At 42.0% G+C, this 25,100-nt stretch overlaps 1 protein-coding gene across 3 annotated transcripts in view; it reads right to left on the bottom strand.

The window, feature by feature from the left end:
* TULP4 (TUB like protein 4) overlaps window positions 1-25,100 on the bottom strand; it is a 243,174-nt gene that overhangs the window by 68,499 nt on the left and 149,575 nt on the right. For all 3 annotated transcript variants that reach the window (XM_058735765.1, XM_058735767.1, XM_058735768.1), the window contains one exon: window positions 13,797-13,925. In XM_058735765.1, the coding sequence (XP_058591748.1) occupies window positions 13,797-13,925 (129 nt within the window). The remainder of the gene's footprint in view (window positions 1-13,796; window positions 13,926-25,100) is intronic.

Here is a 25,100-nt window from a genome sequence, read left to right as displayed (position 1 = left end):
AAATAACTTAGGGGTGCCTGGGTGGCTCAGTCGGCTGAGCATCCGACTCTTGATTTTGCCTCAGGTCATGATCCCAGGGTCATGGGATCAAACCCTGTATCGGACTCCACACTAAGCGTGGATCTGCTTAAGATTCTCTCTCTTTCCCTCTACCCCTCTCCCTTGTTCATGCTCTCTAGAGACTCTCTCTAAAGTAAAAAATAATGATAATTTAACTGGAAAAATTACGCAGACTTGGGTGTTGTTTTTTTTTTTTTTAATTTTTTTTTTTTTTAATGTTTTTTATTTATTTTTGGGACAGACAGAGACAGAGCATGAACGGGGGAGGGGCAGAGAGAGAGGGAGACACAGAATCGGAAACAGGCTCCAGGCTCCGAGCCATCAGCCCAGAGCCTGACGCGGGGCTCGAACTCACGGACCGCGAGATCGTGACCTGGCTGAAGTCGGATGCTTCACCGACTGCGCCACCCAGGCGCCCCAGACTTGGGTGTTGTTTGATGCGTTCATTGTATTTATTCAAATAAGCCCATTTTAAAAATCTTTTAATCTATTAATGAAGTAAATTGCTTCTACTGACTTCCTCAAATTATACTACCCTTGCATGCCTACAACTAGCCCAACCTGGAGATGAAGTATTGTCTTTGATACACACAGTTGAAGTTGATTTACTGATGAGTTCAGAATTTCTACAGCTGTATTCATGAGTGAAACAAACTTATGATTTCCTTTTTGATAATGTCTTTGTAACTGGATTTCTCAAAGTTATATTGATCTCTCAGAATGAGTTGGAGAGTACTCCTTCCTGTTCCACTGCCTGGAACAATTGATATAAACTGGGATAGCCTATTGCATGAAAGTTGGGTATAACATGCCTATGCATATGAATTTTTTTGTGGGAAGATTTTTAACCATTGCTTCAATGTACTCAGTAGTTTTAGTACAAGTCAAGCTGTTAAGCTTTTTATTTCCTCTTGAGTCAGTTCTATTAAGTTACTAAAAAAATTTTTTCCAGTTCATGTAAGTTTTCCAAATTGTTGGCAAGTAGCTGATGATAGTATTTATTATCTTTTTAAAAATCAACCTCATTGAGCTATAATTTGTATACATTAAATAAAGTTCTCAGCAGTCAATCCCCTATGCTCATCCTTGGTTCAAGGCAACCAGTGATCTGATTTCTCTCACTAGTTGCTTCTTCTTGAATTTTACATGAAGGGAACTGTATAGTATGCTCACTTTTGTATATGGCTGCCTTTACTCAGTACAATAGTTTAAGAGTATTCTAAATTCTTGTGTGCATCGGCAGTTCATTCCTTTTCATGAAGAGTAGTATTTCATTATATAAATATACCACAACTTATTTATCCACCCAAATTGCCAGGCATTTAGGTTGCTTCCAGTATTTGGCTACTATAAAACTGCTATGAACATGCATGTGTAAGACCTTTGGTAGATGCGTGGTTTCATTTCTCCTGAGTGAATACCTGAGAGTGGAATTAATTGCTAGATCATATGGTAAGCATGTTTAAATGCATAAGAAATTACTAAATTATTTTCCAAAGTGGTTATGCCATTTTACACTCCCTGCAACAGTGTATGAGAGCATTAGTAGGTTCGCTCCTCACCAGCACTTGGTGTTGTCAGTCTCTTTTGTTTTAGCTATTCTAGTAAGTATGCAGTGGTAGGACACTGTTCCTAATTTGCATTTCTCCAATGTAGTCACGGTGAGTATCATTTCATGTACTTATTGATCATTTGCACATCATCTTTAGGGACATGTCTGTTCAAATTCCTTGCTATGTGTACCTATTCCCCATCCACTCATATATATGTGTTATGTGTATGTATGAATACTCACATAGATGTATACAATATGTCTACATACATATGGATATATATAAGCTTCCAACCTTATTTTGTTATAAGAATTCTATATACAATCCTTTATAAGATATGTGTGCTGCAAATAATTTCTCTTACTCTGTGGCTTGCCTTTTCATTTGCTTAATGGTATCTTTCAAAAAGTGAAAATCTTAAATTTTGATGAAGTCCAGTGTCAATATTTTTTTTTCTTTTATGGTTCACGCTTTTTGTGTCCAATCCATTGAATCTTTACTTAATCCAAGGTTTCAAACCCAAGGTTTACAGAGAAATTTAGTTTTTACATTTATATCTGTGATTTACTTACAGTTAATTTTTGTGTAGGGTATGAGGTCAGAATCAAGGTGGTTTTTTGTTTTGTTTTGTTTTTGTTTTTAAATACAGATATGCAATTGTTTCAGCACCATTTGTGAAAAAGAAAATTCCCCAGATGTTACCTAGACTTACTGCGGTGATCCTTTCACAATACAGTTGACCTTTGAACAACTAAGAGCTTAGGGGTTGCTGATGCCCTGCAAAGCTGAAAATCCATGTGTAACTTTGACTTCCCCCAAACTTAACTACTAATAGCCTACTATTGACCAGAAGCCTTATCAATAGCAAAAGCAGTCAATTAATACATATTTTGTATGTTTTACCTATTATATACTGTATTTTTGCAATCTAGTGAGCTAGAGAAAATGTTATTAACCAAATCATAAGGAACAGAAAATACATTTAAAGTACCGTATATTTTTTTCTTTTTAAAGTTTTTATTTAAATTCCAATTAGTTTACATACAGTGTAATATTAGTTTCTGGTGTAGAATTTAGTGATTCATGTAGATTCTGGTGTAAAATAAGTGATTCACTTATATACAACACCCAGTGCTCATCATAACAAGTGCCCTCCGTAATACCCATCACCAATTTAACCCATCCCCTCACCCACCTCCCCTCCAGCAACCCTCAGTTTGTTCTCTATAGTTAAGAGTCTGTTCTCAGGTTTGCCTCTCTTTTTTATTCCCCCTATTCCATCTGTTTTGTTTCTTAAATTCCACATATGATTAAAATCATATGGCATTTGTCTTTCTTTGATGGATTTATTTCACTTAGCACAATGTATTCTAGTTCCATCCATGTTTTTGCAAATGGTAATGGTAAATGAGTAGTATTCCACTGTGTGTGTGGAATATATATATATATACACACACACACACACACACACATATACGTATACATATATATATATATATATATATATATGTATGTATATTATACATATGTATACACACATACACACTCCCCACATCTTCTTTATTCATTCACCATGCAATGGACGTTTGGGGTCTTTCCATACTTTGGCTATTGTTGATAGTGCTGCTATAAACATTGGGGTGTACGTATCCCTTTTAATCAGTATTTTTGTATCCTTTAGGCAAATACCTACTCGTGCAATTGCTGGACTGTAGGGTAGACCTATTCGTAACTTTTAAAAAAAATTTTTAACGTTTATTCACTTTTGAGAGACAGAAAGAGACAGAGCATGAGTGGAAGAGGCACAGAGAGAGCGAGACACAGAATCTGAAGCAGGCTCCAGGCTCTGAGCTGTCAGCACAGAGCCTGACGTAGGGTTCAAACCCATGAACCGTGAGATTGTGACCTGAGCTGAAGTCATACATTTAACCAACTGAGCCACCCAGGCACCCCTATTTTTAACTTTCTGAGGAATCTTCACACTGTTTTCCAGACTGGCCTCACCAGTTTACATTCCATCCAAGAGTGTAGGAGGGTTCCCCTTTATCCACATCCTCACCAACACCTGTTGTTTTCTGTATTGTTAATTTTAGCCATTCTGACAGGTGTGAGGTGATATCTCATTGTAGTTTTGGTTTGCTTTTCCCTGATGATAAGTGGTGTTGAGCATCTTTTCATGTGTCTGTTAGCCATCTGGATGTCTTCTTTGGAGAAGTATCTATTCATGTCTTTTGCCCATTTCTTCACTGGATTATTTGTTTTTTGGGTGTTGAGTTTGATAAGTTCTTTATTTATATTTATATTTTGGATACTAATCCTTAATCAGATGTCATTTGCAAATATATTCACCCTTTCTGAAGCCTTTTAGTTTTGTTGATCATTTCCCTCACTGTGCAGAAGCTTTTTATCTTGATGAAGTCCCAATAGTTCACTTTTGCTTCTGCTTCCCTTGCCTCTGGTGATATGTCTAGTAAGGAGTTGCCCCAGCCAAGGTCAAAGGGGTTCTCCTCTAGGATTTTGATGTCTTCCTGTCTCACAGTTAGGTCTTTCATCTATTTTGGGTTTATTTTTGTGTATGGTGTAAGAAAGTGGTCCAGTTTCATTCTTCTGCATGTAGCTGCCCAGTTTTCCCAGCACCATTTGTTGAAGAGACTGTCTTTTCTCCACTGGATATTCTTTCTTCTTCATCAAAGATTAGTTGACCATATAGTTATGGGTTCATTTCTGGGTTTTCTACTTTGCTCCATTGATCAATGTATGTTTTTATGCCAGAACCATACTGCCTTGATGACTACAGTTTTGAAGTGATGCCTCTGGCTTTTCTTTTCTCTTTCAAGATTGCTTTGCTATGTGGTTTCACACCAGTTTTAGGATGGTCTGTTCTAGCTCTGTGAAAAATGGTTGTGGTATTTTGCTAGGGATTGGATTAAATGTGTAGAATGCATTGGGTAGTACAGACATTTTAACAATATTTGTTCTTCCAATTCATGAGCATGGAAAGTTTTTCCATTTCTTTCTGTCATCTTCACTTTCTTTCATCAGTGTTTTATAATTTTTCAGAGTATAGATCTTTTTGCCTCTTTAGTTAGATTTATTCCTAGGTATATTAGGTTTTTGCTGCAATTGTAAATAGGATCAATTCCTTGATTTCCCTTTCTGCTGCTTCATTATTGGTGCATTGAAATGCAACAGGTTTCTGTACAGATTTTGTATCCTGTGACATTACTGAACTCATATATCAGTTCCAGCAATTTTGTGGTAGTGTCTTTTGGGTTTTCCATATAGAACATCATGTCATCTGCAAACAGTAAGAGTTTGACATCTTCCTTGTCAATCTGGATGCCTTTTACTTCTTTTGTTGTCTGACTGCTGAGGCTAGGACTTCCAGTACTATATTAAATAACAATGGTGAGAGTGAACATCTGTCTTGTTCCTGACCTTAGGGAAAAACCTTCCAGGTTTTCCTCATTGAGGATTGTGTTCCCTCTAAACCTACTTTGCTGAGTCTTTATCATGAATGGATACTGTACTTTGTCAAATGCTTTTCTGCATCTTTTGAGAGGATCATATGGTTCTTACCCTTTCTTTAATTAATGCATATCTTGAACCATCCTTGCAGCCAGGAATAAATCCTACTTGATCATGATGAATGATTCTTTTAATGTACTGTTGGATTCGATTTGCTAGTATTTTGTTGAGAATTTTTGCATCCATGTTCATCAGGGATATTGGCCTGTAGTTTTCTTTTTTAGTGATGTCTTTGTCTGGTTGTGGAATCAGGATAATGCTGGCCTTACAGAATGAGTTTAGAAATTTTCCTTCCATTTATATTTTTTGGAATAGTTTGAGAAGAGCAGGTATTAACTCTTCTTTAAAAGTTTGGTAGAATTCCCTTGAAGCCATCTGGCCCTGGACTTTTGTTTGTTGGGGGATTTCTGATTACAGATTCAATTTCTCTACTGGTTATCAGTCTGTACAAGTTTTTTTTATTTCTTCCAGTTTCACTTTTGGTTGCTTATATTTCTAGAATTTATCCATTTCTTCCAGATTGTCCAATTTGTTGGCATATAATTTTTCATAATATTTTCTTATTGTATTTCTGTGTGGTTGGTTGTTATTTCTCTTTTCTCATTTGTGATTTCATTTATTTGGGTCCTTTCTCTTTTCTTTTTCATAAGACTGGCTTAGGGGTTTATCAGTTAACATTAATTTTTTCAAAGAACCAGGTCTTGGTTTCATTGATTTGTTCCTCCATTTTTTTTAAGTTTCTGTATCATTTATTTCTGCTCTAATCTTTATTATTTACCTTCTGCTGGCTTTAGGCTTCATTTGTTGTTCTTTTTCTAGCTCCATTAGGTATAAGATTAGAATGTGTATTGAGAGTTTTCTTGCTTCTTGAGGTAGGACCATATTGCAATATACTTGCCTCTTAGGATTGCCTTTGCTGCATCCTAAAAGTTTTGGAGTGTGGTGTTTTCATTACTTAAAGAACGACTGCTTAACCCAATCACTCTTTAGTAGGATGTTCTTTAACCTACATGTATTTATAATCTTTCCAATTTTTTTCTTGTAGTTGACTTCAAGTTTCATAGTGTTGTGGTCTGAAAATACGCATGGTATGATCTCAATCTTTCTGTACTTGTTGAGGGCTGATTTGTGATCCAGTATGTGATCTATTCGGGAGAATGTCCCATGTGCACTCAAAAACAATGTGTATTCTGCTGCTATAGGATGAAATGTTCTTAATGTATCTGTTAAGTCCATCTGGTCCAGTGTGTTATTCGAAGTCATTGTTTCTTTGTTGATTTTCTGTTTAGATGATCTGTCCATTGCTATAAGTGGGGTGTTTAAGTCCCTACTATTATTGTATTATTATCAATGAATTCCTTTATGTTTGTTATTAAGTGTTTTATATATTTGGGTGCTTCCAAGTTGAGGTCATAAATATTTACAATTGTTAGATCTTCTTGTTGGATAGTCCCCTTTATTATGATCTAGTGCCCTTTTCCAACTCGTTACAGTCTGTTGGTTTTTAAGTTTATTTATTTACTTTTGAGGGAGAGAGTGAGAGTGAGAGAGGGAGGGAGGGAAGGAAGGAGGAAGGGAGAGGGAGAGAAAAAGCATAAGCAGGGAGGGGGAAGAGAGAAGGAGAGACAGAATCCCAAACAGGCTCCATACCATCAGCACAAAGCCTGATGTAGGGCTTGAACTCAAGAAACGTGAGATCATGACCTGAGCCGAGATCAAGAGTCGGATGCTTAACTAACTGCACCACCCAGGCACCCCAGTCTTTGGTTTAAATCTAGTTTGTTTGATGTAAGTATTGTTACTCTGGCTTTCTTTTGACATCCATTTGCATGATAAATATTTCTCCCTCCCCTCACTTTAAATGCACAGATGTCTTTAGGTCTCAAATCTCTTGTAGGCAGCATATAGTTGGGTCTTTTTTAAATTCATTCTGACACTCTGTCTTTTGATTGGAGCATTTAGTCCATTTACATTCAGCATAATTATTGATATGTACTTAGAGCCATTTTATTACTTTTTTTGTTGCTGCTTCTGGAGATTTCCTCTGGTCCTCTCTTGTCTTTTGTCACTTTTGGTCTTTTCCCTCCCACTCAAAGCGTCTCCTTTAATATTTCCTCCAGGGATGGTTTAGTGGTCATGAACTCCTTTAGTTTTCGTTTGTCTGGGAAACTCTTCATCTCTCCTTCCATCTTGAATGACAGTCTTGCTGGATAGGGTATTCTTGGCTGCAGATTTTTCCCATTCAGTGGGTTGAACTTCTGGTTTGCCAAGTTTCTGTGGAAAGATCTGCTGCCAATGTTATAGCACTTGCCTTGTGAGTAAGGGACTTCTTTTGTCTTGCTGCTTTTAGGACATTTTCTTTATCACTGTATTTTGCAAACTTAACTACAATATATCTTGGCGTTAGCCTGCTTTTGTTGATCTTGTTGGGAATTCTTTGTGCCTCCTGGATTTGGATGTCTGTTTCCTTCCCCAGGTTAGAGGGGTTTTCAGCTATGATTTCTTCAAAAAAAACTTCTGCCCCTTTTTCTCTCTTCTTCTTCTGGACTCCTATGACACAAATGTTATTATGTTTGATGGAGTCATGGAGTTCCCTAAGTCAACTCTTGTGATCCACAGTTTTTCTTTCCCTCTTTTGTTCAGCTTCATTATTTTCCATAATTCTATCTTCTATATCACGTATTTGTTCTTCTGACTCTTCCATCCTTGTGGTCATTATATCTGGTCAGTTTCAAATCTTAGATGTTGCAGCTTTCATTTCTGCCTGATTGTATTTTAGCTCTTTTATCTCTGCAGTAAGGGTCTCCCTGGTATCTTCCATACTCTTCTCAAGCCTGGTAGGGTATCCTTACGACTGTTACTTTAAATTCTGCATGAGGCATATTACTTAGATCTGTTTTGTTTACAGCTCTAGCTGTGACCTTTTCTTGTTCTTTCTTTTGGGATGAATTCCTCTGTCTTCGTATTTTGTCTAGGTCTCTGTCTTCTTTTTTGTGTTAGAAAAGCTCATTATGTTCCCTATTCCTGAGAGTAATGGCTTTATGAAGAGGTCACGTAATGTCCAGGGCCTAACGCTTCAGGAAGTATCTCTGGTGTGTGTTGCATGTAGTCTGCTGCTGCGTTCTGGCTTCTCTATCCCTCAGGTCAGTCAGCTACAGAGGCTCTCCTCTGTAGATGGGCAGTGTTTGGACTTTGGCCATAGTGTGGCCAGTCTGAACTAGGTGTGCCTGGTCTGTTTGTTAAATGAGACCTGATGCTACTTCTACTAGAACTGAAGCCTTGTAGAACTCTATGGTCAGAAGACATGATACAAGTGGGGGTTTCTGGTGGTCTTCTGGGGAAGGGGCCCGCTGCACTGATCCTTAGGCACACTTGCAGAGCACAGGGGCAGGGCTGGCTGACTAAGCAGGTTAGTCAGCCAGTGTTGGTGCTGTGCTTTTCAGTGAAGTTGATTTATGCTGAGGGACAGGGGAGGGAAATGGCACCAGCCAGGTCCTTTGTTCCAAGAGGGGGGTGGTCCATACTTGCTGTTCTCAGGAAAGCCCTCTCAGAAGAGTGAATAATTTCCTATCGTGTCTCCTAGGCATTTTCCAGATCACTGTTTTCACACTGTGTCCAGGTTGCTTGCCTGCCTAGGGCAGCACAGTGCACTTTGGGCTCTCTATTCCAGCCAAATCTGCTGACTTTTAAAATTCCAAACTTTAGGGGCACTTGGGTGGCTCAGTCAGTTGAGCGTCTGACTTTGGCTCAGGTCATGATCTCATGGTTCGTGAGTTTGAGCCCCACATTGCGCTCTGTGCTGACAGCTCTGAGCCTGCTTTGGATCCTGTCTCCCTCTCTCTGTCCCTCCCCCACTTGCACTCTGTCTCTATCTCTCTCCCAAAAATAAAAATTTTAAATTCCAAACTTTAAGGACCTGGCATGACAGGGACCTACCTGCACTGCTCTTCCGGGGAAGGGTCTTGCTGCCCTGGGACCGATGCAGGTTTGACCCAGAAGGGCAGTTTGATATCAGAGTGCAAGGGCATAGGATTTGGAGCAAAGCAGGTTAAACAGTCAGTGTCCAGGTTAGCTACCCTCAGCAGGTGTCTCTGAGCCTATGCTGAGGGGTGGGAGAGGGAAATGGCACCCGCCGGGCTCTTCTGTCCCCAGAGGGGCAATGCCACCACTCACAGATGTGCTCCAAGAAGGGGGAACAGTCTCTCCCTGTGAATCTTAGGCAATCCGCACACCATGCCATCTGCCCCCGAGTTACCTGCCTGCCTTCTCTCCAGGAGCAGGGCAGTGCTCTCAGGGCTCTATCCTAGCCACTTCACGGACCTCTGAAACTCCAGGCTTTGAGTTGGTTGCAAAAACTCACGAAAATCAGCCTCTCATTTTCCCAACCAATGGCTCTGGGGAAGTGTTTTCCTTGTGTGATCCCCTGTGTACTCCTCTTCCCCTCTCTCTCTTTCTCACCTCTCTCCACGACCAAGGCTCCCTCCCCTCTGCAGCCGCCGCAATCCACTTCTCCCCATTTCTCCCCCAAACCATGTCTCTGTACTTCCTACCTTCCTGGATGTGGCCTCTTCTCTCCCTTTAGCTATGCACTTTGTTCTATCAGCCCTCAGGTCGATTTCTTGGGTGTTCAGAATGATCTGATAGTTACCTAGCTGTGTTTGAGGGATGAGACAAGCCTAGGGTCCTGCTACCACTCCAGCATCTTAGCTTGCCCTGCCCCTTCCATCTGTTCTGTATTTGTTGGGGGAAAAAAAACACCCATGTATGTGTAAAGAGACCTGTGCAGTTCAAACTGCAGTTGTTCAAAGGTCAACCGTTTGTACAAATATCAAATCATTATATTGTATACTTAAACTAATATAACATTATATGCCGATTACAACTCAATAGAAAAAAAAGACTATTGTTTCCTCCCAGTGAATTATCTAGGCATCTTTTCATTACCTTTGATTACCTGGTAATCTCTAGAGTTACGTCTACCTTTTCATTCATAAAAGTGTTATAGGTTGCTTTTACTTGGAAATGTTTAACTTGCTTTAAAATCGGTGACATTACTGGATATATCACATTTCAGATAAAAATAAAATAAATGAACAAACACCAAAAGGACACGAACATTTGCTGTTTTCCCAGCAGAGGTTATAGGTTGGTGTTCAGTGGTTAGCATGTCCCCACCGAGACAACGGCATGGATTTGTAAGACAGCTCTTGAACAGCTGGCCTGAGGTTACTGAAAAGAGCGGGTTGCTAGGGTGAACTCGGGACCCTGGTTTCACTGACCCTATGTTTCAACTAACTACACTGTGTAGTTTTTCTTAAAAACTGAAAACATTTTCTAGAGACAACCCATGAATTCTGCAATAAAATTTAAGGTTTTTTCAATTTTCAAGTGTAGTGCTACTTATTTACAAGCATTCTGACTCATTTATCCTGGAAGAGATCCGTACTAAAAAGAAAAACATCCTAGTAGAGGGCGAAGAGTTTAGCCAGTGAAAAGAAGCTTCGCCAAGACACCACCAGTCTTGCAGTCACAGAAAATGATAACAAAAGATGTTTCCATGAATGAATTGGGTTTATTGAATTAGGTCAGCACAGGTGGTAAAAATATACCACAACTGGAAAGACAAAAACAAGGGAACTGATACCCAGTGCTGTAAAGAAAATAAGCAGGAAGCCGCCCTCCTAGTTGCCTTTCAGTGGCACAGGCCTGCGGGCTCTTGCCTCACGGAACGTGTTGTCAGACGTGGATTAACTGTGTCTTGGCACCAGCCTGGTCAGACCTCAGCCCGAGGCAGCTTTCACCACAGTGGCCAGTACCTGTGCGGGACACGGCCACACCTGGTGACTGATCTTACACAATAATGCACACACTGTTCCAGACTCACTTTTGAAATAAAGGACTCGTAATCATTTCCTGAAAAAGAAGTTGTTAAAGCATCATTTAGCTTTTGCCGAATGTCTGATGCCTTTGTGACAGTACAAGTCACGCTGGGCGACGTGGATCACCTGTCAGTTCCTCTAAAAAGCATTCTTTTTTTCCGAGCAGATTTCAAGGATCCTCGTCTTCCCAGCCACGAAACTGTCCTTCCTCCCACCAGGTTCTGTGTCAGGTGCAGCCAGCCACTACTTCCTCCATCAGTGATTCATCATCGCCAGTGCACGGTGTTTCTCTGCTCAGATAAATTCTGATGCCAACACAATTCAAAGACGCGAAACCTTTCCCAGATGTGTTTACTGCTGACAACTGCTTAGCGGGTTTCGAGGTTTGAGGGATCAGAGTTCCAGACAGCAAAATTATATATAAATCTAGATCATATCATAGATATAGTGATTACTTTTGAACATGGCAGGGGCAGGCATTTGTGAGATTCCAGGAGGTTCCGGTGTTCTATGGTCCATAGAAGTTCATTCACCTCCAGGTCTGAATTCATTCTCCCTTTCCTGTGTCTAAAATGCTTTTTTATGCCAAATTCTCAATAAAGAGAAAAGCTGAGGGATATGGTGACGGTGGAAACCACACAGCTGCTATATGGAGATGACAGAAGGTTTCGTCCCGGGAGAGGCTGCTTTCAGGAGAAAACAGTGTGGTGACAGCAAGGCTTGGCTGGTGGGGCTAGACTCTCTGATGGTAATGGAGTCTGAGCTCTTCTGGATATACTATGAATACATGCAATTCTGCTAAAAGAGAAAAAAGTTTCTTGTCTGAGAAGAAGATAGTGTGACAGAGTGTTCTGGATTCAAAACTGGGTTCAAATTCTGCTTTACCACCCATGTACTTCCTGGGCAACTTGCTCAACCTCCCTGACCTGAGTTTTTTCTTCTATTAACAGAGAACAGCATCTGCTCAATGGGGTTCCTGGGAAGACTGACAGAGAACACATGGTAAAGACAAGCACTTAGTTGGACTTTGTCCTAGCTCCTCTTCAGGTCTTTCTCGGAGTAATGCTTTAGAGAACTGTAGTCATCCAAAGTCTGAAGACACATCCAATTCAATCACTGGGCCTAAGGAAAAGAGTTCACGCTTTGGTGGATGGGAGAATTATAGCATTCCAGAGACCCTTATGGGTGAATTCAGAGAAGTCTCCACCTTACAGAAAGCCATCAAGACTTGCTGCCTCAAGGCCTGAAGCTAGTCTTTGGTGATGACATTATGGCTACTATTTACGGGCAGGTATGTTCTGTGGTCAGGGGTTACAAAGTAGTAGTACCTCATAATATGACAGGCACAAGAACAGTATGTGGGGAAAAACGATCATCAACAGTGTTATAAGTGCTTTCTACGGTTAATCTTATTTAATCCCCCTAGTGATTCTCTAAGCAGGTACCATGTGAGTCCCTATGTTACAGATGAGAAGACTGAGGCACAGAGAATGAAGGATCTCCTACTAAGAAATAATGGAGTGAGACTCGTGTGGTCTGACTCCAGAGCTCATGCTCTTGACCACAATGTCTCCCCTCTAGGTAACATGAACTTCTCATGGTCATGGAGATTTCCCCAGCTGTGGCTCTATTTCAGAATGGCTGGTCAGTCACCAGAGGGCAGAATATACCTCTTCCTTTCTTCACTCCATGGAGGTGTACAGGGAATTCATAAGGCCTTTTCAGAGTCAGTCAAAATTATTACATTTACTCTACCAAATAAATAAACTCACACAAAAAAGAATGTTCTATTTTACCTAGTGGTAGATTTGTCTTCTGTGATGACAACATACAAAGACCCTTAGCTGTAACAGTAACCGCTAATAGTATCTTTGTTCCTTGCAATTTTCTGTCATTTCGCTTCACTGGTGTATCTTTCAAACTTGGGGGTCTCGCAGCTTATTTAAGCAATAGATGGGGGAAAAGAGGGTGAGAATCCACTTCCTGAGCAATGTATAGAAAGGCAGTCACAGGGAAACCATCCCTGGAGTGGTAAAACAGTCTGAGAAAGCCCTCATGGAGAAAGGTCCCCTGAGGACTTGGTTCCAAAGCCACAATTTCCGGTCAAATCCCAGGGATGGGACTTGTGTCCTTAAGCAACCGAGAAGAGGAGCTCCATGTGGCCCATCATCACAGGGGGGAGGTGGGAGAGCCAGATCTGTACCATAAGCCAGAAGAATCTATGGAGCAGGTTTAAAAATAGCACAGCTCAGCAGGGAGTCCCTGGAGCACCTGTTTTCCTCAGAGCAGAGACAAATTTGTATGAGAAAGGAAGAGCTGAGGGGTGACAACAGGTGGCCACGCTAATTGAAACCTGACAGAGAGAGTGTTAAAAACTCAGCTTGACAAGCAGGTTGTGAGAATGGCTCACAAGAGCTCCCTTGGAGAGAACTATGAAGATTACAACACACAGCAAGTACCTTTCAAAGGGAGCACAAAAGTGATATGCCGTAAGCACTTCAGAGGATCCAAATTTAACATGTAATCACAACAACGAATGGTAAAAAAATGATTTCACAGATTTAATTAAAGCTTAAAACTTGGAGAGTTTTCACAACAGCAGAATAGTTGCATAAAGAAGTAAGATCTTTCTCTTTTCATCAAGTGATATACTCGAGGGGAACGAAAAGCAGGATTCTATTTCATTTATTTTTACTCTACCGGTTTCTGGAAAGAGTTTCCATCTCTGTGTTCTGTTTCCAGCAATGTCTCACTGGGAGCGGCTCTGCCCACTCACCTGAGCCCCTCGGTCATTGACCAGTTCCACGGACCACCTCCCTTCGTACTGAATCCACACAAATATCCCTCCATCTGCGTCACACGTGGCCAGCTTCTGGTACGGCTCATTCCACCTCACCAGCACAACCTAGAAAACAGCCAAGAAGATATTTACCACAGGGATTCAAGCAGAGGGCCAGGAGTATGTCTCCAAAGAGACAAGATTTCAGAACTAAAGAGGAGGCACGGTCAAGGGGAATGAATGGCTGAGGGCAGGTGTGGGGATTAGGAGAGGGGACAGGGCATGGCCCACAGGTGGCAGAGACTCAGGGAATGGGACTCCCATGACGAGGCTTCCTGAAAAATAGCCCTGAGCAAACCATAAACCGTGACACAAAAATGCCCGTTGCTAGAAAAGCAGAGGATCCAGAGCCCATCTGGACTCAGTCCTGCCTCTCACAAGTACAAGAATAGTTCAGTATCTAAATAATTTAGAAAAAATCATTGAAACGTCTAAGCTACTTAGTACTTTATCAGAGAGGAAATATGAAATTATAAGCCTCAACATTTGTGAGTATGACAAATTAATTTTTTAATTTAAAAATTGTGAACCTGGACAAATCACCCGTCTTTCTGGACTATCACTCCCTCACCCAAAAGGTGGACCCTCTGGGAGGTGGTCTGTGGGATTAGGTAAATGCACAAGGAGACTGAGGACAGGACTCAAAGAGCCCAATAAAACCTGTAAGGACACAGGCCTATGAAGCGGTCCTGGGTGCCCATGAGCCACAAAACCAATACCCTGCCTTCACTGTGGTAAATGAGTGTCGCCTGACTGGTCCATGCTGGTGATCGTGAGGAATTCATTCGATTGGTCAGACATGTGGTTGGTACTTATTAGGTTCAGGCTGTGTGACACTATATGATCAATGCCAAGATGGAGAAGACCGGACCCCATGTTCAGGAAGCTAAAAATCCATCTGGGGGTCAGCACATCCACGGATGCACAGACATACACGGATCTGTGACAGTCAAATGAGCACTGTCATTAACCACCCAACGCGCAGCTGCTGTTCATAAGAAAGATCTGAATCCCCTGTCTCCCCCCAGGACTTCACACCCAGTAAACGAATTCCCCAAATTCTAAAATAGCAAGCAAGGCGGGGAGGGGTGCGCCTGGGTGGCTCAGTTAAGTGTCTGGCTCTTGATTTCAGCTCAGGTCATGATCTCATGGTTTGTGGGATCGAGTTGCGCTGTCAGCACACAGCCTGCTTGGGATTCTCTCTCTGCCCCTTCCCCACTCGTGCTGTCTCTCAAAATAAATAAATAAACATTGAGAAAACAGTAATAAAATAAAAAAATAGCAAGCAAGGCCAAGGACAGACTGTCAAGGACCTCTGCAATGTCCAGACCCCTTCTCACACCCACCTGTGTCCAAACCACAGGCTAACACAAAAGTCCTGTCCCTTCTCAAACCTGTGCCAAGGGCATGCCTGATTTTAAGTCTTTAATTTGGTTTTCAGGTATCAGAGAGTTGGAGGGCCCCCCAGCCCTGGTCTGCCACAGTTGGTGGCATCAGCACTTGTTGTGAGATGCATAATAAAATCCAAGAAGAAATTACTGCCCACCTAAAATGGAAAGACACTGTAGCTCTCTTTTAAAACTGCAAAAAATTAAAGACAGCTGTGAGGCTGCACTCCTTGGAAGCCTGGCAATCACCCGGCAGATCTTACCTCGTTGATGGTTCCCACGCCAGAGTCTGCTTTCACGGATGCTGACGCCACCCACGCCCACGGCACGCCGTCCTGCTTTCTCTTTGCTGGACCGGCTGCCCCACTCTGCTCACGCTCTGCAAGTGCAGCACGTGCACCATCCACCATAACTACTGGTCCACGTGCACGCCTCCCCACTGAGCTGTGCACCCGCGGAAGGGGGACAGGGGCAGGCTCACCTTTGAATACTGACACACGACAGTAATTCTGAGTGTATTGTGCCAAAGAGTACTATGTAATTAGAAGTTATGATCCGTATCTTTGAACTATAAAAAGGTTATTGAAAACTATGTCCAGAAGGTTCTTTTCAATGCCCAAAGGCATTTTAACAACAGCCAACTCTGCCTGCCTGCTTACTATGAACTGCAGGTGCTGAGGATGGAGATTAAGACATCTTTGTGCTCGTGGAGTTCAGTTCACTAAACAGAACACAGCGCTGCTCTATGTGCACTCAGAGTTGTGAACATACACAGGAGGGGAACTCAACACAGGTGGAGGGGGAAACAAACCCAGATTCATTTTTTTAAGTCCAGTTTTAAAAACTCCCTATGTAAGAGTCTCTTACGGTTTGCCTCCCTCTCTGTTTTTACCTTATGTTTCCTTCCCTTCCCCTATGTTCATCTGTTAAGTTTCTCAAATCCCACGTATGAGTGAAGTCTTCAATACAGAGAACAAACAGAGGGTTCATGGGAGTGGAGGGGGTGTTAAATGGGTCACGGGCATTAAGGAGGGCACTCTTCAGGATGAGCACTGGGTGCTCATATATAAGAGATGAATCACTGGGTTCTACTCCTGAAGCCAAGACTATACTGTATGTTAACTAACTTGAGAATAAAAAAATAAAAAAATAAAAAATCAAAGAAGATTAAAAAAAATACTGATCTAATTAAAAAAACCAGTACCATCAACAACCGAAGTCTTTCAATGTGTCATAAAATTTAGAATTTCTAGTCAATAAAGGCCAACTTCATAAACCTCTTTCAGATCCAGTGATTTGGCCCAAGCACTGCAATCCACTAATGTGCATGCAGCTACATTTTGGTCCCTTTATAAGACACACATTCATCATTCAAGTCCACAATCACTGATGTACTTCAGAATGGCCACCACGGGATGGAATATGACAACTAAATACATGATATTCACAACTGACCAGTTTTTAAATGATTTCCTTAAGTTAACACAGAGACCATTCATCTGCTATGATCTTCCCTGTAAATAACATTTGACAAGGTGTCGTATTTTAGAAAATAAAGCTTAATAACATTTTCTGTACTTCTGCCTTTCTTCCTTTAACATCCATTGCCAGGCATGGTTGCATATTAAGTTAACCTCAATAATAAAAACCCTCTTCTTCACGAAAAGAGCCCGCAGAGTCATAGCATGAAACAGACACAAAAGAGCAAAGGCAAAAAAGTTATTTTTCACTCTAGAGATTTCTTGGTCTTCTGACAACGCAGTAGTTGTTGAATAAACAAAAGGCTCACAGGCTTCATGTTTTTGTAATTCTTGATCAATTTACAAAATTTTGTAATTTGTAATCAGCGCAGATGCAGCAGTAAGCAGAAAGGTAGTCCCATTCCCACACCTTTGCTGTGAGTTCTAACCGGTGCAACAGAATAGGCAGGTAGCTGCCCTAATTTAGAGAAAGAAATCTTTCCAATGATTCTTCATTTAAAAATAAAGTCAAACTGTTAACGTTGTTTCCGTGGATTAGAATTCTCATTTCCTCTCTCATCTACAATTCATAGCTGCCCGCCTTATCTCCCAGCAGCTTATTTCCTGTTCTCCAAATCCCTCCAGTCCAGCTGGCAATGTCAGGACATCCCAGAGCGCCGAGAAACTACCAATGGGGAGCCCATCGCCCACATGCCCGCATCATGTGGCAGGGTGCTGTGCCTCCTACCGGGCACTCTAAGGCAGAGCTCCCCTTCCTGTTCAAAGGAAACAGGGCTCCTGTTTAGTCTGAGCACAAAAGAACTTGGGCTCTCAGGGTGCTGTGTTCTACTAAAAAGTCCGAAGATAAGCTAAGTATCGATGCAGGTCTTTAATTACTCAAAAAAATGCCAGCCTGTCACTCTCTCCAATGTTAGATGAACACTTTATCATTTTATAGTTATTGCTAATAGACACTTATTGAGGACTATTAAAAGTAGACAAATGTACATTTAAAATATGGGGCAGGTCTGCTGAAAGTCTATTTGGGATATAATCTAGTGCTCTAAATAAGTCATTTCATTTCCTACACCCTGCCTATTTTTAGGGAGAACAAACAAATGTCAGTTAACCCATCTCAAGGATGTTCATCTTTTCAGACAGAAACCCTTTAAATGGTGTTGGGAGGGGGCGCCTGAGTGGCTCAGTCGGTTGAGCGTCCGACTTCGGCTCAGGTCACGATCTCGCGGTCCGTGAGTTCGAGCCCTGCGTCGGGCTCTGTGCTGACGGCTCAGAGCCCGGAGCCTGTTTCGGATTCTGTGTCTCCCTCTTTCTCTGACCCTCCCCTGTTCATGCTCTCTCTCTCTGTCTCAAAAATAAATAAAATGTTAAAAAAATTTTTTTTAATTAAAAAAAATAAAAAATAAATAAATGGTGTTGGGAGATACAAATAAAATTATATTTTATAGAAATATGTAGGAAACCACCTCAGTGAACGACCAGTATCACCAAAGTTCAGTAATATTTCTCTCAACCTAAAAAGAATGTAATTGGAATGAATGCTAAATACAAATAGCTCAATAAACCCCTATGATTATTACCATACAGGTTTTTAAAAAATTCTGTCACTAAGTGAAAGAGCAATAAGTTTAATTGTGCCAATTTAAGTTTAGACACATTTAGTACAACAAAATGAGTTTAAGAAATGCTATGAATTTCAGTTACATTTCGTCACTCTAAGAAAAAGCCAAAAGCATCTTGAAATAGAAGCACAGCGGCTTTCCAGACTGACGCCCACCAGCACAGAGGTCCTTGAAGTGCTGTGGCAGGAGTGCCGGCTCAGGACCGGAGTCCTGGCCCTGCCATTCACCACGGCAACTTGCTGACCCACTGGACAGGGGAGGGGAAGGGGGGTCCTCTTGTGCGCTTGGGGTAACAGCAGCACATCCTTCTGAAGTGTGTGAGGAGTAGTGGAGAAAGGACCTTAGCACGGTGCCAGGCACACAGCCAACACTCAATCAGGGAGAGCTCCACGTTATTCAAGGATGAGCTAAAACTTCCAAAATACAGAGACTGGTTCAGCATAGTACCGACACGTAGTTTCCTCTTTGATAGAAAATAAACAGTCGGAAAGTCAGTCCCTCTTTCCAGGCCCACCTCCTGCCACTTGCACTCCCCACCCAATTTTGTACCTAAAAAATCAACAGCATCACACACTTCCTGGCACCTTTGGCCTAAAATACGCTTCAGCCCCTTGACACCGGTGGTAATTCCTTCCCTGATATTCCAACCACTCCCTCTTGCCACTAATGCAGGACCTTCTACACTGTTCATGCCTGCCTACACTTGCTCCCTCAAACATCTCAGTTCCTCACCGGCTGAGCTCCTCATCAGGCCTGTGCCACGCACACAGTGGGCATTCCACAAATCTTTCTAAACTGAACTATTCCTGAATGATGATTAGCTGTATTTCTGTAGAATTTTAGAATATTCTCTCTCAACAATAAGATGTTAAGATCAGTTTCAAATGAGATTTTTTTTTCAGGTAACAGTTTTATTGTGACAAAATCCACATACCATACAATTCACCCATTTAAAATGTACAATTCAGTGGTTTTAGTGTAGCTACAGAGCTGTGCAACCATCACAATAAATTTTAGAACATCTTCATCAACCCCCAAAACTCCCCTCCAGTCCTAGGCAATCACTAATTTCCTTTTGCCTTTACTGATTTGCCTATTCTGGACATTTCATATAAATGGAATCATATAATACGTGGCCTTCTGTGTCTGACTTCTTTCACTCAGCATAATGTTTTCAAGATTTTTCCATGTTGTAAGTGTATATCAATACTTATTTCCTCTACACGTCCAAATAATATTCCACTGTGTGGATACATCACACTGTGTCCATCCATCCAGCTGATAAACATCTGGGTTGTTTCCACTGTTTGGCTATTATGAATAATATTTCTATGAACATTTCTGTACAAATCTTTGTATTAGCATGTTTTCCTTTTCTTGGGTATATGTCTGGGAGTGGAGTTGCTGGGTCAAATGATAATTCTATGTTTACCTTCTTGAGGAACTATTTTCCAAAATGGCCACACCAACTTACATTCCCAGCACCAATGGGTGGAGAAGTTTCCAGTTTCTCCACATTCTTTCCAATACCTGCTATTACATCTTTTTTAGTATGCCATTCTAATGGATGTGAAGTGATTGTGATTTGCATTTTTCTAATGGCTAAAGATGTTGAACATCTTTTCGAGTGCTTATTGGACATTTATGTAAATTTCTATTCGAATCCTTTGCCCCTTTTTAATTGGGTTGTCTTTTTTCCTTATTGAGTTTGAGAAGTTTCTCTTGTTTAGTCCACTGACCATATTTGGAAAAAAACTTCAGCTTTTTTCCCACATAATCGTATTTATCTCACTTAAATGTTCACAAATCCAGTCCTCATTCATTCATTCAGCTCAAGTTGTTGATTAAGAATTCCAAGACGGGGGGCGCCTGGGTGGCGCGGTCGGTTAAGCGTCCGACTTCAGCCAGGTCACGATCTCGCGGTCCATGAGTTCGAGCCCCGCGTCGGGCTCTGGGCTGATGGCTCGGAGCCTGGAGCCTGTTTCCGATTCTGTGTCTCCCTCTCTCTCTGCCCCTCCCCCGTTCATGCTCTGTCTCTCTCTGTCCCAAAAATAAATAAAAAACGTTGAAAAAAATTTTTTTTTTTAAATTAAAAAAAAAAAAAAAAAAAAAGAATTCCAAGACGGAAATGGACTAGAGACAATAAAGGAATTCAGAGAACACAGGTCTGAGGTCAGAACCCTGGAATTCAGGGACCACAGTGCCTCTAAATGGTTCTGAACCAGAATGTGTCGGGGGATGACCTTCTTAGTCCCAGCTTCTCCAGGACACTTTGCAGGAAACTCAGAACTACACATTTCTTCTTGATGTTTTCCAAATCTTCTTGTTGGAAAATAATACATCTTCTAATTGGATAGAGTTTATATAATCAAGCAGGGCTAATGTTTGAAAAAAGGACTCTACCAAGTCTCCTGATGTAAATGCAAAATAACCATGCCCAGCCATCTCATCTGCTAAGTAGCAGCAAGTCGTCCACAAAAGCGATATATAAAATGCTCTGAACTGCCACGCTAAAAATACAGTTTGTAGGAAACCCGACACTTAGCACCTTCATCACCTGACCACTTCCAGACACCGATCGATACACACCTCAAAACCCAGTGGAAATAATACTCTCAATGACTCTAACTTCCATCCTGTTCCATCCCATCTCAGTTGCCACTTTCTGAGTAGAAATTTTACTGGAAACACTACTGACTGAGGTTTCAAAGCCCTTACCATGGTGAACTAGCATGTTTTTTCCAGCGTCATTTCCTACTTACTCTCACATAAGTATTCTTGGTATAGACAGTAGTTATTGGCTTTAGCCAATTTAGAGCTAACACAACCATTCAGTCTCATAGATGAGGAAAGGGAGGTTAATGCAGCGAAGTGGGTTGCCTGTGGTCACACAGCAGGTGCAAGGTGGGTCAGCATTCAGGCCAGAGCCCCAGTGTCCCTGCCTATTCCAGGCACTTGTCTCCATTACCAAGGTCAACCAGACTGGCCCATGAACATTGATCACTCAGCACCACCTGGGTATGATAACAGGGCCACACCCAGACAGAAGAGATGCCCTGCCCTCAAGGAACACCTGATGCAATGCTTGGACAAGGCACCTCACTTTTTCTTTCTTAATAAGCATGCATTCTTGGGGCACTTGGGTGGTTCAGTTGGTTAAACACACCACTCTTAATTTCAGCTCAAGCCATGATTTCGTGGCTCATGAGATTGAGTCCCACATTGGGCTCTGGGCTGACAGCATGGAGCCTGCCTGGGATTCTCTCTATCTCCCTCTCCATCTCCATCTCTGCCCCTACCCCATGCACACACGTGCTCTCTGTCACTCAAAATAAATAAATTAATTAATTAAAAAAAAATAAGCATGTATTCTTGCCATCATTCCTCTGTGATGCAGAAATGTTATGAGAAATAACTTTTATCAACAAGTTCTAGTTCTGATACAAAAAAGAATCATACCAAAAAATAAACTAAAGCATTAGTGTTGATGGATTACAATTTTTGTTAGAATTTTTCTACATCTTCTGATTTTCCCACAATGAACATATTCCAGCTTCTCATATTCCCTTGATAGGAAATTTTAACAACTTCTTTTAGCAATAATAATAATAATAATCAATAGTTTGCATCCTTTTCACATACATTATCTTACTTTCTCTTTTAAGTATCTCAGAAGGAGATATTACCATTACTATAAACTCCTCATTTTACAGATTAAAAAGGTAGAGCTGGGGGGCAAAAGAAAAGAAAAGAAAAAAGGAAAGCTAAAAGAAGGTACAAATCTCCCTAGACTTTTTTTTAAATTTAAAAAATAAAAAAGGTCTGGGCAATATTTATGACCTATGTACAAGTTTTTAACGTTTTTTTTTTTTTTTTTTTTTTTTTTTTATTTTTGGGACAGAGAGAGACAAAGCATGAACGGGGGAGGGGCAGAGAGAGAGGGAGACACAGAATCCGAAACAGGCTCCAGGCTCCGAGCTGTCAGCACAGAGCCCGACGCGGGGCTCAAACTCACGGACCGCGAGATCGTGACCTGGCTGAAGTCGGCCGCTTAACCGACTGCGCCACCCAGGCGCCCCTTTTTTTTTTTTTTTTTCAACGTTTTTTTTTTTTATTATTTATTTTTGGGACAGAGAGAGACAAAGCACCTATGTACAAGTTTTTAAAAAATTCCCCTCGAAGTGTTCTCCCCATTCAGCTTAGGAAGATACCAGTAGGACTACTTGAGAGCCCCTGTGTATTCCTCCCACATCTCAGCCCTCCCTCTTCTAAGAAAAAAAAACCCCTTTCTTGGGTAGTTCATGTTTTCAATTAACATGCATTTTTATACCTATATATTATATGTATGTATCCTCACTTTATTATTTTGTTCCTTTTTACATTTTAAATATTACAGAAAAATGTTAACATACACCAAAGAAGGGTAACTGGGATAATAACCTTCCATGTATCCATATTCCAGCTTATAAACGAACATTTCTGCATGTTTTTAAGCTTTAAAAAACCGTGTTCTTCAACTCTGTGTCACATAGTGAAGTTCACCCCTGCGGACAGCTCTAACTCATTCATTTTACCTGCTGCATGGTAGCCACTGTATTCATACACCACAATTTATTTACTGGTTCCCTTGCTGATAAACAGGGTGCCTTCCTGTTTCCTTCCTGCCTTTACTTAGAATGCTGCTTACGGGCATTCTGCTGCAAGCCTCCTGTGCACAAGGGCAGCTCGGGGTAACTGGATTACAGGCATGTGTGGGCTCTGCCTTTACAGACCTCACCAGGTTAGTTTCCAACAACAGCAGAACAGTTTACATCCTGTCAGCACTTTACCTTTGCCTTATATCCTAACCATACTCAATAGCGTCAAACTCCTAAATTTTTCCCAATCTAACAGGTGTAAAGTTATTTATCTTGTTTCTGATTTTTATTTATCTCCACAGACTTTTATAGCTCTCTCCAGCTTGGAACTTTAGTTTTATGCTTCAATAAGATATACCAAGTTCTTTTCAATCTCTCTGCTCTCCTCCACTGTGCTTAGGGCAAATGAGGACTTGGGCCCATGGCCTGCCTCCACCAACTATACCTGCCTCCATGATTTCCTCCCAGAAGAAATGAAAATCTTATGGATCCAGGAGCCATTACTAGGCATCTGCAACACCACCAATGCAAGGCTTGTGAGGGTAGAGAGAGGGACGGCCCAGGAGTGCCCTGGCCAAGCACACCCTGCAGTCCCAGAAGAACGGGGCAGATGGGGAAGGCGGTTGATCCTGGCTGGCCAAAAGATCTGACCAACTCAGGGTAAAATTCACATAATTCTGTTGCCTTCCTCTTCTTATCGTTTTGGCCACTTGCTGTGGCTTGAAAAGTGAATTCTGCAGGGCCTGCCCACCTGGAGAGCTCCCCCAGTGCGAGGCAACCCTGAGGCTACAGAGAGGCAGCCACAGCTTACGATGGATCTGAAAAGAGGCTATAAAACTGGACAGCTGAACCCCATACAAAGAGCGGGCCTCTCCCATGTTAAGCCTTGAAGTTGCAGGACTTCCATCAATGCACGCTTCAGTGTCCCCTCCTCTGTGACAATGTCACAGCCTACATCTGGTAGGCAGACCCTTCTACTGGCCTCTTCCTCCAGCCCCTGTGCCCTCATCACTTCCTGAGCCTCTGCAGAGGAGCTGGCCTCCTCCTTTCGGACACAGCCCAGACTCAGCATCCTTTACAGCAGGCAGGGGACTGGAAGAGCAGTCTCGCTGTGGGGAGAGCATACACACCGAGGGAGCCCATGCTGTCTGGAAAGGGGAGGTGTTGTGGTGGGAAAAGGAGGAACAACAGCCAGCTAACACTTATTAGGGTGCTTCCCTCACTCCTCTAAAACCTTCCTTATTTGGTGTCTGCAGTTAGAGCCTGAGAAAGGGATTCTTGTGCACTTACTTAATGGCTTACTGTGGTTTCTCCTGAGCACTTGCAGAAAGGGGTGTTGGCTGGGGACCGGCCAACTGCACCTGGTCCCAGGAGAGCTCTAGGGTGTGAACTGCACCACAGGTGGTCCCACTTTGAGGCAAGAGGCAGACTCTGTGCTCCCCTGGGTGTCAGTCCTTGGCTGTTGGCTGGTAATGGGGGCGGAGGGGGGGGGAGGGGGGCAAGTGTCAGCTGTGAGCTGTGGCAGCCAGTACTCACAGTATTCCACTACATGTAGTTTCCACTAGTCTTTCCAGTCTTCCCTCTGCTAGCTCTTGCTCCTCTGACCTCTGCCGGCGAGCGCCAGGGCTCAGCTGCGACCCTTCTCTCTACCCTGACTTCCTACTGAGCTAGTCTCATCTTTAGATCCAAACACTGAAGACCTCCAAATTCTTACCTTCAATACCTTACTCCACATCCTATCTGAGATCCCTACTTGCATGCCTAAAAGACAACACAAACTTAGCACATCCCTAATGGTTCTCTGGACTGGTTTTCCTGTACGGCTGCTTCTCCTCAGTGCTCTCCACTCATGTGAACGACCCCCATCTGCTGCATGAGTCCTAGAGAGCAAAGCAGACTCCCTTCCCTGCCCCTCAGGCTCCTCAGCTATTGCGGGGGAGGGGGCTGTCTGGGCAGAGACATGGTGCTGATCCCCAGGATAAGGCAAGTCTCACATACTGCTCACATCCCCTATGTGGTGGGGAAGTAATAAACTGATGAAAAACTCAGTGCCAAAGACATCACTCTTTGCTTGATCTTTATTACCACCCCAGTTCTGTTTTAACAGTGGTACTAG

This window comes from Neofelis nebulosa, chromosome 6 (genome assembly GCF_028018385.1).
Source record: "Neofelis nebulosa isolate mNeoNeb1 chromosome 6, mNeoNeb1.pri, whole genome shotgun sequence".
Classification (NCBI taxonomy): Eukaryota; Metazoa; Chordata; class Mammalia; order Carnivora; family Felidae; genus Neofelis; species Neofelis nebulosa.
The sequence above is the reverse complement of the archived record's forward strand: the minus strand, read 5'-3'. Positions and strand labels throughout refer to the sequence as shown.